At 40.6% G+C, this 12,812-nt stretch overlaps 1 protein-coding gene across 7 annotated transcripts in view; it reads right to left on the bottom strand.

Annotated features, from left to right (window-relative positions):
- The window catches only part of ST3GAL6 (ST3 beta-galactoside alpha-2,3-sialyltransferase 6), a 635,416-nt gene that overhangs the window by 320,580 nt on the left and 302,024 nt on the right, over nt 1–12,812 (bottom strand). For 6 of the 7 annotated variants that reach the window (XM_078657726.1, XM_078657728.1, XM_078657722.1 and 3 more), the window contains 2 exons: nt 4,079–4,254; nt 1,521–1,621 (listed from right to left, as the gene is read on the bottom strand). In XM_078657726.1, the coding sequence (XP_078513852.1) occupies nt 1,521–1,609 (89 nt within the window). In that variant the 5' untranslated portion in view covers nt 1,610–1,621; nt 4,079–4,254. The remainder of the gene's footprint in view (nt 1–1,520; nt 1,622–4,078; nt 4,255–12,812) is intronic. The other variant, XM_078657724.1, reaches the window with a different exon arrangement.

The following is a 12,812-nucleotide window of genomic DNA, read 5'->3' as shown; positions in this document are numbered from 1 at the left end:
GGTGGAAATAATTGCCTTACCGTCCAAGCACTCAAGAAGTAAACAAGCACCTGCACTTTACTGCAGTAATGAGACACCATACAATAAAGGGCACTATACCAGCGAGTTAGTATGTGCTAGTAATGCAGTGCTCGTGCTTCTGTTCCCTGCCCAACTAAAGGAGACCTGAGGCCTCTGCACTGTGTAGACTTTGCTTTTTAGAGGTCAACTTCACAAACAAAACTTCACTAGATGTGACAGAGGAAAATAAAGTTCTCCAGGGAGGTCAAAATACCCCTGGATAGTTTTCAAACTGTCCTTGCCTGCCGTTGGCTTTTGAGGTGGCAACTTCACCTCCCTCATGTCTGTATTTTGGGTAGGTGAAGTCTTGAGTGGGATGGAAGGAATGGTTGAAAAACTGGGAGGTCAGACAAAGAATCACCCAATTGTATCCTGTTTTGGCTCCTGCCTTGTTGTGGGGTGGGGGGTGTGTAATAGTGTTCTATGTTATGGTGTCATCCGAGTGTTGCTGCACGCAGCTTGGGGAACACGCTGCATGCATGACCATGCCCCTTGTAAGCACGTGCACACAAAGGTGGAGAGGTTGTTTTAAGGCACAGGGTGGTACATATCCCTGAAAAAGTAGCCGTGTCTCGTTGGCTACTTACCGTACATTCCCATAGTAATAGGTCTCACCTACGACACAGCTCTTGACTTTGTCAATGTTTTCAGTCATGTTGTGCGCAGCGCGGCTGCTGTGCCGTATGATGGAAAGTAAAAAAATCAAGCATTTGCAATGCAATAGGTCTCGCATTTGCGAGAGTTTAAGCTATTGGCATTGCAAATGACAATGCATTTCATTTATGTTTGAAAAACCAAAACATAACATTGTCATTTACAACGCCAATAGCTCTAACATAAGCATATGCGAGACCTATTGCATTTCCAAAGCTGGTTAGGGCTGGGGTCTGCTTTTAGGGGTCCGGGTAGTGGATGGGGTGTTTTTAGGGCTGGGGTAAGAGTCGTACTCAGGGCAAGTGGCGGGGTTTTAGGACTTAGGGAGGGGACTAGGGCAGAATCTTAGTTACGCATATCTTTACCACTCATGCCATTACAACTAAATTTGTGGTAAAGGCATGCGTGGTAGAGGCATGTGTGGGTAAGGCGCAGTTAAGACCGCGTTGTTCATTCATGTATGGTTGAGGTTTGTGTGGTTGCGCATACGACAGCTTCATGGTTATGACAAGCAGGCCTTTTATTTTGAGCTGCTGTTTTCCTTCAAAGCATGTGGATTTGACTGCACAGCCTTACCATTTAATTGCACAATGAATCTATATCTATTTTCCCTGTATTACTTTCATAGGGTATACGACTGCTGACATACACAGGTTATAACACAGCGAGGAAGAAATATTTTCTTACTCATTAACGTGTAAGCATCCTAAATGAAAAAAACGACACCATTACCAAAAGGTAACAAAGCAGACATCACCGTCAACACAATCATAATACAACTGAAAACTTCAATTCAGAAGACTTACCAGTTGCTTTTTGACATTTGAACAATGTAGTGCAGCAAGATATGTAAAATGACAGCACCAAAGAGGAGTGCCAGTAGGAACTTTCTCATGACTTTTCAGACCTGCAACACAAGACACAAAAGGACTTCAAACACACATGTAAATGATTGTGTAAAGTAATTACAATCAAATCCACATCATCGTCAACTGGCGGAGAAGCAAAATTACGCAGAATGCGAGAGCAAGACAAACAGATCTTACACGCTTCAACCCATTGCAAGAGGACAGACACACAACCAAACTACCGCTTTTGAATCAACTTGCAATGACAATCACATGCTGAAACAAATTCAGGAAAATGACGGGAATTAAAGATTAAACGCCTGTACTTCCTCTCTCTGGAGCGCTGATCTAATTGCAACCGTACTACTGTCTGTGCCCTGCCACCCTTTGTCAGTTAAGCCCGAGGCGTTCACAGACATGCCTCAACTGCTGATTGTTTATACGTCTTCCGAGTGATTACCCCCTACGCTGCAATAAAGTGCACACAGGCTGCCAGCAAATTCGCGACACTACTTGCATTTGCTGCTGCTGATCAGCTAGAACGGAGCCAAGTACATTTTAAAATCTGAAATGCAAACATTCTTGGGAGCCATTTCTTCATGTCAGCCCTTCACATAGCTGCGGCATATATTTAATGCAGATCACATTGCTTTGAAAGGTACTGTACACCAGTCGTCTCTGGTGTCTTCTTGCTGCTTAGTAGGAGCTGCGCCTCTGGGGTAACCTGCTGGTGTGTGGGCGTACCAGGGAACCCGACATTGACATTTAAACTAGTTTTGTAGCCGACAATCTAGGCAATACTAAAATGAGTGACACTACAAATAAAAGTAACAATATTCTAAAACCAACCAAGTTTTCCCTACTTCAGGCATCCGCTTGTAAGACATCGATATTTCTACAACAGTTGGCCTACAAAGTACTAGAAACTACCCATCTTTCCCAACCCAGGTTTGTCTGGATGTATTCAAGATGAAATTCGAACCATCAAACCCTTTAGGGAACAATCAACAGACTGATATAGCAAAATAATGCATAGGAATCCTTAAAGAACTGGAATAAAGAACTTTTGGAATAAGGAACATAGAAGAAATAGTGACAGAATGTTGGAAACAAAGTAATCATCACACACACACACACACACTCTGTACACTTTATGCTCTTGGATTAATTTGGAACCCTTTACTCTGATGAAACGATGTCGCTAACATTTGATAAACTTTACTTCAATATAGAACTTTGGAAATCAACAATTTTGAACCTGAAAAAATTGTGAATAACACGATGCTCCTTCAGCTGTAACAGTAATACCCTAAAAATAAGTGTTGTGCATACCACCTGCACAAATTAAGCGCTAGTGAACAGGTTAGTATTCTGCAAGATTGTCATGTCTGCATCTGGTTACCTCACCAGCCAACTCTAGTCAATTCAGTAAATACATGGCAGCCCTTAAATCTTGTGTTTCAGAACCCAGAGTCATATTAGTGGAGCAAAAAAATGCATGCTACATTGATGGATGTGCGTGCGTTTGTTCCTTTACAATGGCTTCTTAACTTCAATAAAAATCATCATAAGCAACCAATTTACATTTTCAGGCCTAAAATATTTCCAAATCAGCCTAGCAACACGATCTGAGTCAAATGTGCTCATTGTAAACTGTATGCCATTTAGCAGTGCTGACTCTTTACCCAATGAGGTGTCATCAGCCTCTCAATTTCTCTGGAAATTCAAGAGCCCGGCACTTTTGGTAGATAGGCTAAATTAACAACATATTGGGTGAATCACATGGTCTGCTAAAATAGAGGCATTTGGACACAGGAAGTGATTTTAATATTGCTTTCAGGCACAGCACTGGACAACTTTGGCATTAACTATAGGCCGCCCTCCTACGAATCCGGTCTGGATGTTTGCCCGCAGAATAGCAACTGGGGAAAAAAAGATTTAACTCTAGCGATGCGGTCACTTTTTCAACCGTCTCAAGTCAATTCAATATAGATTTACTCGGAATATACATAAAATCAAAATTCCATATCTTAATAAAAATAGTACAAATATGACATTTTACAGAATTAAAAAAGATTACCCGTAATACTTACATATGTTTAGTGAAGGTATGTACTCATGTCAAAAGATAAATCAATGAATTCCTTTCTTTAATAGCACTGGTTAAAAGCCGCTTATTTGCGCTAACATCCATTGGAGACGGAGGCAGAAGTAAAAACACTTAGATGCTCATTCCATGTGGTGCGCAAGATATTCCTGCACCCGAATTTACCAATGTCCCAGGTATCGGTAATTTTGAGGCGAAGGAATAACTTTGTATTACACATAAATAATTATACCTACTCAAAACCACATCCAGTAAAATAGGTTTGATATCCTTTGGGTCTTACAGTACGAACAAAAGAAAACCACCATCACAAAATTAATGTTTCATTTCCATACTATGTTACAGCTAGAACATCGCTGCCAATAACACAATATTCATTACACCATAATTTTGTGTACGTTGCACTTACCTGCAAGCACTTTTTTGTTCTTTGGAACCAGTTGTGGGTGGCAGATTTCACCCTTCCCTTCGAATAGCTTGACACAGTACACATCCAGGGAAAATCACCTTGTTCATACTGCATACCTTTTCTCATCAAAAGTGGTGTATCACACATCAAAGCCAAAGTGTAGAAAATAGTTTCTGCTACAAGAAAAAACACAAAATACATTTTTGTATATAAGCACAGCCAACTAACTGTCACAGGTCTGAGACAAAAAACTCTGACTTCTACACTTAATACAAAGAATCAAACGATAGTTTAAACCCACTAAAAGTAAAATCTAATTCTCCAAGTGGTGATCAGTGAACAAACCGATCGTTGCAGGTTACGTTCAGACTTGGATATCAGAGACAGTCAAATGAACATCACAGATCTTCAACAAAAGTTCTCGCAATTGTTAGTTTATCAAGTGAAAATGAAGAGCATGCCTCCGTATAAGTTAAATGAAATCTGCTCATCATTGGCATAGCCAAAAGCACTTGGCAGTAGTACGGCTACCAAAAGTGAGCCTCTGGCGGGTACACAACACCCACAAGAAGGGCATTCCAGAGAGAGAAGGCTCACCTGCTCCTACTCGGAAGCCAACAGAGGAGCAGTCAAAGGGTAATGCTTGGTACTAGAGCCTTGAAATCTAACATGTAAGCATGTCCAGGACCGAACGATTAGGAGTATTTTTAATACCGTTTGCAAAGTATACTTTAAGAGCACTTGAAGACTTTATTTGAGCCTTTTCAGAGTTTTTAACAGGCATGTTCACAAGCTGGGAGAATTTTCACACATTTAATAATCTCCGGATGCGTTTGTAACCAGCATAGCGACAACTGAAACCTTCCGGAGTACATTAGCTTACGTAGGTCGATGTGGAGAAGATAAAGGGAATTTCAGGTGCATTTTAGTAGCATTTTGGAAGCTGTTCAAAGCATTTCAAGACGTGTGAGCGATATCGGGACTTAAAAGCCTGATAAAGTTTCATCGTAACAGAAAATACTGAGATTTCTGAGCAGTGATCAATCTTTAAGTGGAGGATTCTCCGCTCGTGGAGAATTCGCCAAGGGTAGATTTACCACTTCCTTCTAAATGGAAGAATGATAAACACCTCTAAATTAGGCTCTTTGTGATAAAACATTATGCGTGCGCCAGAAACGGCACGGTAGCAACCTGTCCCCTTGAACCACTCTGGTTCCTTCCTGTTATATGCTTTTTAGTGGAATAACATGCAGGCACTGCGTATCAACATCACATCCTGCATGTTTTCCCTCATTTTTGCTCTGTTTCACCTGGACAGTATGCCTGCCTTAAACATCAAAGTTTCTGGTGAGGACCTCCTCATCTGCGGTGGTCCTTTAATTGCTAGCCTGGCCAGTGACTCCTGATGCCCGGGCACTAGTACGGAGGACAAATATAAACACAAGGTTATGATGGACAGGGCACTGAAACTTTTCAGACACTCACCCCCAGTCACAGATCCTGGGTTGTATCCATCATCGTTCTTTATCCAGACCCAGCTATATGCAAATCAGTCTTGACCCTGTGCCTCATGGGAACTGTCCAGCCCGGACTGCCGGAGTACAAATATAACAATGTCATGGACATGTGTCACATGTAAGGGAAGAAGCAGAGCTGGAAACATCCATTAACAAAAAAAAATCCTTAGCTCACCCTTTCGGTTACTCATATATAGTCTCATATGTAGGCGTGCCATTACGTCGAGTCGAACAGTTCCACCAAAAGAGAAGATTTATATAACAAGACAACTGGAGATATTGAGCGAGAGATGGAAAGAATAACACCATGGGGACAAGAACAAGAGTTGAGCAACAGCAGACTTCATAAACGTAAAATGTTTCACAAGTAGAATTAACGTAGAACATGGATGAGGTGGCTATTAAATGTATACATTTTCTAATGGTCTGAATAAAAATGAAACGTTTTGATGTTATGCTAATTTCATCAACAACCATTCAATCAATCAATCAATCAATCCAGATTTGTATATCGGGACAAGTCATCCCTGAGGGTATCCAAGTGCTGAATATTTCTGAATATATAAAGTACAAATCAGCAGTGTTAAGTTCTGGGCTGTTTCTTCTAAATCCCTCGCAAATTGGAAAATGCACAAGAAGTTACTTATCTGGAACATTACCATTAGGAGGAGGATGATAATCTCAGAAAATGTAGGCCAACACACATTTAGTTGATTACCCATTACTAGAACTAGAATAAAACGCATTGGCATAGTCAATAGGTCTCGCTTTTGGGACCTTCTAAGTATTTAGTTATGCAGCACAATATCCTTGGTGCATCAACATCAACTGTTGCATGGCTAAACACTTATAAGGTCCCAAAGGCGAGACCTATTGGCTATGCCATGGCTTGTTTCCTTTTTCTATGCGTTCTGCATTCTGCAGGACACATACAAAAAAGGAAAGAATTCTTGCGATTGTTTTTGTGTAGGAAGGCGTCCCTTACAGCACAAAAACTTTCATTCTCGCAACTCAGGCACCCTTGCACAATGGTGCAAGGGTGCCTGCATCCGCACATGGCAGCCAATTGTGTGCCACCACTGGGGAGAGCAGAGGGATCCATCATATCGTTGTAGATAGGACGCAACCCTGTGCTCTGGAAGTGACTCCGTGAGGCGCAGCAAACTGGCTTGCGAGCTGCGCAGAGTCACTTTCCCATAAATAACACCCTCCTACGTTGCGGGGATGATTGTTTTTGTTCAGGAAGGGACACCTTCCTTCACAAAAGAATCACAAGAGGTGTTTTGTTTTTTCTATATGTGGTGCAGAATGCATAGAAAGAGGGAAAAAAACAAGGAGAAATGAAAACATTTCTCCTTGTTGCACCTCCCTACGCCTCCCCATTCTGATGCATTCCTAGGTTTACGAAAGGTTGTAAATCTGGGAATGTGGAAAAAGCCATAGGTGTTGCTTGGGAACACCCACAGCAACACCCATGGCATTCTCCTTTCACACAAAGTTCTGAGTGAAAAGAAGCCATATTTACAAGGACACAAAAAGCCATGCAGGGTGGTTTTACGTGTTCTTGTAAATCTGGGGCAGCACAATGGGCTGCCGGATCGTCACAAAAAGTGACGTACCTGCGGCGCAAGGGGCTTGTAAATAAGCTCCTAAGTGTCTGCTGAAGAACCGGACATGTTGGATGTCATATTATCAACAAGCTCAATCAAGTATAGACTACTAAAGAGAAGATGTAAACATGTGGCAAGTTTACTTAGCTTTTCCCTTACCTAGACATGTTTTAATTTCAATACGTTATACTACAGGCCACTGGAATTATGCAGTGTGTGGGGACCAAATTACGTGGCAGGGTTGACTACATTTTGAGAGACTGTTAATACATTTTATTTCCTCATTTTCACACTTGTTAACAGTGTCTGGGAGAGGTTGCAACTCATAAGTACCAGTTTAACCCCCAAGTGGCGCAAAAAGCAACAGAAAGGTGGCCTCTCAACCTTTGCAAAGGGCCTTCCACTACGCTGCAACTAGTCACTGCGTTTTAGTAACTTTTGAACCATTAAAACTAGAAACAATTTTGATTTTATCTAGAAGCTACAGATAATGCAGGCGATGACAGATGGATGGAGACAAATCAATAATCATGTGAAAAACGCTGCAGCCACAGATTTGCGTAATTCCAGTGGCCATGATTATACTTCGATTATCATTATTTAAAATGTTCCATTGCCATTTAATCTCCTGTCAAGTTACCTCAAGTTATTTCACGTTACTTTACGTTATGGTATATTTTATGCTATGTTTTATGAGATCAAGTAAGGATTCAATATAGACTACAAACTCCTTGTTGTATTTAAACCACACAAACTAGTTACAACATGTGAAATAACTAAAAAGCCGATAATTTGATTTTGAAATGATCGAATGTGATCTCAGTTACAGCATGCATGCACCTATATTTCGGTATTTGTTAGAATGTGATGTTTTGGCAGAGAATACAAGGCTGTGTGTTGAAAATGCATTAAAAAAGTGTGCAATAAAACACAGAAACCCCGGTCTTTAAAGTTACACTCCCCATTTCCTGAAACATATGATCCTGCCAGAGTAGAGTGTCCCGTGGCCAATGAAATGAACGTCTGCATCGGCAAATCCAGACGTATCTGTGTCTGGAAAGAGTTTCTGCGAAGGAAAATGTGTGGTACCTTTCAACAGAGAGGCGGTTTATGGGGGGGAACACGCCGGAGGCTGAGTGTTAGTGTACGGGGAACAGACAAGAAACACAAGATCCAAGTGGATAGAGCTGACAATGACAAGAGAAACACGGTGACGGTGGCAAGGCAGAGAAAGTTATTACTTTTTGTTCTGTTCACTGGAGAAGGATATATATATATGTATAAACTAAAAAGCCTGGAGACAGGAGAGATTTAACAAGAAAAGAAAAAACGCATGCTGCGCTGCTCAAAAAAGAATTAGAAGAATGAAAAATCCGAGTTAAGTACAGATTATGTGGCGGCAGATGGGCTGGCACACGCAAGGCTTAATGAGCCTTGACAGGAACCCACATTGCGGCTGCGCGCATGCACGCAAGCTTGAGGCCAGCAAAAGCCTCTGGTAGCACTTTGAATACCCCCTTACTAAAAGTCGAGCAAGCAGCGCATGCGCTGCTCTAGGCTCAACCTGAAAACAGGTAAACAGCTCCACAAATGTAGTCCCCATTCTCCATGGCACAATCTACCTACAGCTATTCTAAGGTATGGGGCATTAGGGGACATTTCATTTAAGTAATATACATTGTCCATCCCATGAGTGGCATTGTGCAGAAGCCTGGCTGTTTGTGGTCTAACTTGTTGGTGAGTGAAGTGAACGACCGAAGGGAAGCCTGCAGACTTCTGTAAGGCGCTTCCCTCACTGTCAGCATTTTTCTTTGCCTCATTGATACAGAAGAAGCATGTGTAAGAAACATGTAAGCACATTTTGATCTTCTTTTGCCTATCATCTGCTTATGCATTGTGTGCACCTCATTTTCAACAAGGCAAATGCATTTACTGTTGTAATAAAAGAATTTTGTACAAATTAATCCAGGATAACATTTACCACATTAAGTATATCTTTAGTCCAAATGGTTAGTGTCACACACGGAGAGAAGAGTGAAAAGTAGTTCTCATGACTCGAAGAAAGGGTGGAGACTGTCAGGTTTTACAAAAAGCATATTTGTTCACTCAATCAACGAAACTTTATTCAATCAATTTTAAAATACAGATCATAAAAGTACCAAAAGGAAAAAAAGAACACTTTTTTTGAGTTTATTCACTCATGTCTGTGGTGTTCCATCTTTAAATGTGCTCTTATGCGGGCAGTAAATAGGTAAGTCTGCATCCATATGCAAGACTGGTCTCATTGGCTTCCTATCAATCACTTTCAATCGATGGTTTCAAAAATCTGTTTCAAAGATGGCAGTCGGACATGTGTGCATGTTTCCGGACACGTGTGTGAAAATATTCATTCCTTGGCAGTAAATTTGGTAAATTATATATAATGTACAGTACCATGTACAGAAGGTGTGCCAAGAGGTCATGTTTTTCATTCTGTCTCCAGACATGCAGCTGAATAAAGGTGTCTTAGGAAAAGATTATCCGGGTATGTAATGCACAGTGGAGATTAGCAGGTTGCGGTCATCAGAGGAAGAATACCATATACTACTCGGGGATCATCAGAGGGAGAATGCCATGCAGAATTCAGGGAACATCAGAGGGAGAATGTCATACTACCCAGGGAACAAGAACAGTTTAAAAAATCCGTGACAAACAGGCAGTGGCACATGAAAGCAATAGGGTTTCTCTTCAGTACTGAGGGCTGATAGAAGCCTTAGAGATTGTGCTTTGAGAAGTGGTCGGGACTTTCAATCAGTTTCCTACAAGACGAATATTTAGATAATGGAATAATGTTCAACAGGTCACCTTGATCTGTATGGCAGACTGCATTATCCAACGGATGCCATAAGAAGTAACCGACTATTGCCTACTCTGTATTTTCTAGCTTGAACCGTCCCTAATTTGCTCGGGACTTTGTATTTTAGCATTTCACTGCCAGGATGTTGGGCATGCATTCTTACCTGTTCGTAGGACTCGATTGTTTTGTTTTAGGTTACTGAATGGTATAATGGTCTTTTCAAACTTTTTAATGAGGATACAATTCTCTATGCACCAAATTAATGGAGTACATTTTGATTTTTTCTAAAGATATAAAACTTTTGGCTACTCTTATTGTAATTACTTCTGGCGGGTTTGTTTTTGGTGGTGTGCGCCATTATAATATAGAAGATTAGATCGGAGTTTGACCACAATGTAATATGTTCTTGAGGATTACATTTTATCTTGAATAACTAAGCTTTTATTGCATAAGCAATCAGTGTTTTCTGACTACCTTGCCAGCTTCTTGGTTTTCCAGAGTATATATATTTTTCCTTATTTAATCGGGCTTCATCAAGTTTATTTCCATTAGTTTCTGTCGTCAACCAAGGCCATATTTATTTCACTTAAACAATCGGGTTAAATAAGTTGATATGCTTAATCGAGGTAATTGGATATAGATATTCAGCTGCCCCTATATTACTATTATCCTATCTAAGAGCACTAATATATCGCATAGCAGCACTATTAGACAAGTTTAATAAAAAATCCCACCTACAGCTGGTGTTAATGGGGAGCAGTTTGGAAGTGAGGGGGCTTTGGGCATCCCTGGCCACGTTCTGGGACAAGGAAAGAATTCCCTATGGGTAGGACATTAGGCAGTGATTTATCCAGACTCAACCTCTCTGTCATAAAAGGGAGTTCGATTACTGGTTGTCACGCTAAAAGTACATTTGACAATGGGAAAAGAACTTCCTTGATTATAAAATCATATCCTCTGAATATATATTTCTATGGTAACAGATTTGGCAGTGAGAGAACGAGGAGGGGGGTAGTGACCACAAGCCTCTTCAGTTAAAAAGACACTATGATTTGAGTAACGAGGACACATAGGTCAACAGTAAAGAGATTTGAATTAAGAATAATAGATTATGTGTTAGCCTAAATTGATATGAGAAACTGAAATATCTAGCCTAGTGGCTGAAAAATGGGTTGCATTCTCATAAAGAGATTCCTCAAGACAATGGCAAGTCATAAAAATATAAAAGTATGTTCAAAGGTGCAGCAAGACCGATATATGTCTTTTGTAAGGAAATCAGATTATAGTACAGCTAAAGCTACTTTAAATAAGAGTATAAGGAAGTCCCAAAAACTTGATCCATCAAAAAGGACGAATAAAATTAAGTTACCGACAAGGACTGATAAAAAAGACTAATGGCGAATGAGTGGCTTGAAAAGGAAAAAGATGGACAGAGATTATTGTTGCCCTGCGAGAGAACAATCACACTTTCTGGAACCTTATTTTAAAAAGTATTAGGCTCAACAGATGAGATCATAGCTAGTCCCACTGGGGAAGAAATATGGGCCAAATATATAACAACATTACATAAGCTAAAGTAGCCAGTTGGACGGGGGGTGCCAGGGTGGTGCCAAAAGGTGGGAGGAAAGGGTAAAATTAACACCCTATGTTTAGCCCTGACACCATCTGTTAAAGATGCAGTAAAATTAATTAATAGCTTAAAGAAATCGCGAGCACAAGGCCCACATACGCTTTAGGCGTCGATTTTACAGTCAAGCCCTCCATTATGGGCTAAAGTGTGAACTCCCCTATCCGAGGCTGTAATAACAGAAAAACAAATTCCATAGTCCTGGTGTGGGAGTATTGGAGTATAGCACACAAAGGGCCCAAGAGACCTCCCTCGAAATTATAGAATGATCACACTGCTTGATGCACCAAGCAAGATCTATGCTAAACTGCTGTTAAAACATTTCGAGGATTGGGTGGAGGAAAAAATATGTTTAGAATTATGCAGATTGGCTTTAGAATGTCTCATTCTACGATTGACAATTGTCTCACTTTAAAATTGCTGGCTGAGAAAAATTCTCGATATAAGCATTAGGGTATTATACATCGATTATCCATTGGCCTTTGATACCAGAAATCGGCACAAACCGTGGAAAAAGATGGTAGATGGGGAGATTCCAGATGGCTTACTTGCTTTGATAATGAGGCTGTATGAAAACTTATGAACACAAATCGAGTTGAGTAGTAATGGAGTACTCTCTAAGAAGACACACTCCAAATGGGTTACAGCAGGGCTGCATAATGACTCCTCTGTGGTCTTCTCTTTATATAGCAGATATCCCAGATTATTTGATGAAAGTGAGGTATTTCCCGCCAAAGCTGGATCATGTGGAAAACCCGTATCTGTTTAGTGTGCTGAGAATTACCTGATGCTTAATGTAAACTAAAGCCATGTCCTTCGTGGTGAAACAGCCCCAAAAAAAACAAAGTATAAGCTGTTAAATGGGCAAAGGGTTGAGTTTGTACAAGAAAATAAGAATTTGGATAGGACATTTAGTGGAATCTTAGTTTTGGAAATCATTTGAGAGTGCAAGAACAGATTAGCAAAATTGGTGGCAGATGAATTGGGTAGGATGGGCCAGGAAACTCGGACACAACTCGGTAAAATTGTTGCGAGACATAAAACCTGAAAATTAGAAACATATTGCTCCAAGGGACAGAAACATTGGTAGAGAGTGATATACAATGTTTGGAAGTAATTGAATTGAACATCTAGAAGTGGTGTT

The sequence above is a fragment of the Lissotriton helveticus genome, chromosome 8, assembly GCF_964261635.1.
Source record: "Lissotriton helveticus chromosome 8, aLisHel1.1, whole genome shotgun sequence".
NCBI classification, from domain to species: domain Eukaryota; kingdom Metazoa; phylum Chordata; class Amphibia; order Caudata; family Salamandridae; genus Lissotriton; species Lissotriton helveticus.
The sequence above is the reverse complement of the archived record's forward strand: the minus strand, read 5'-3'. Positions and strand labels throughout refer to the sequence as shown.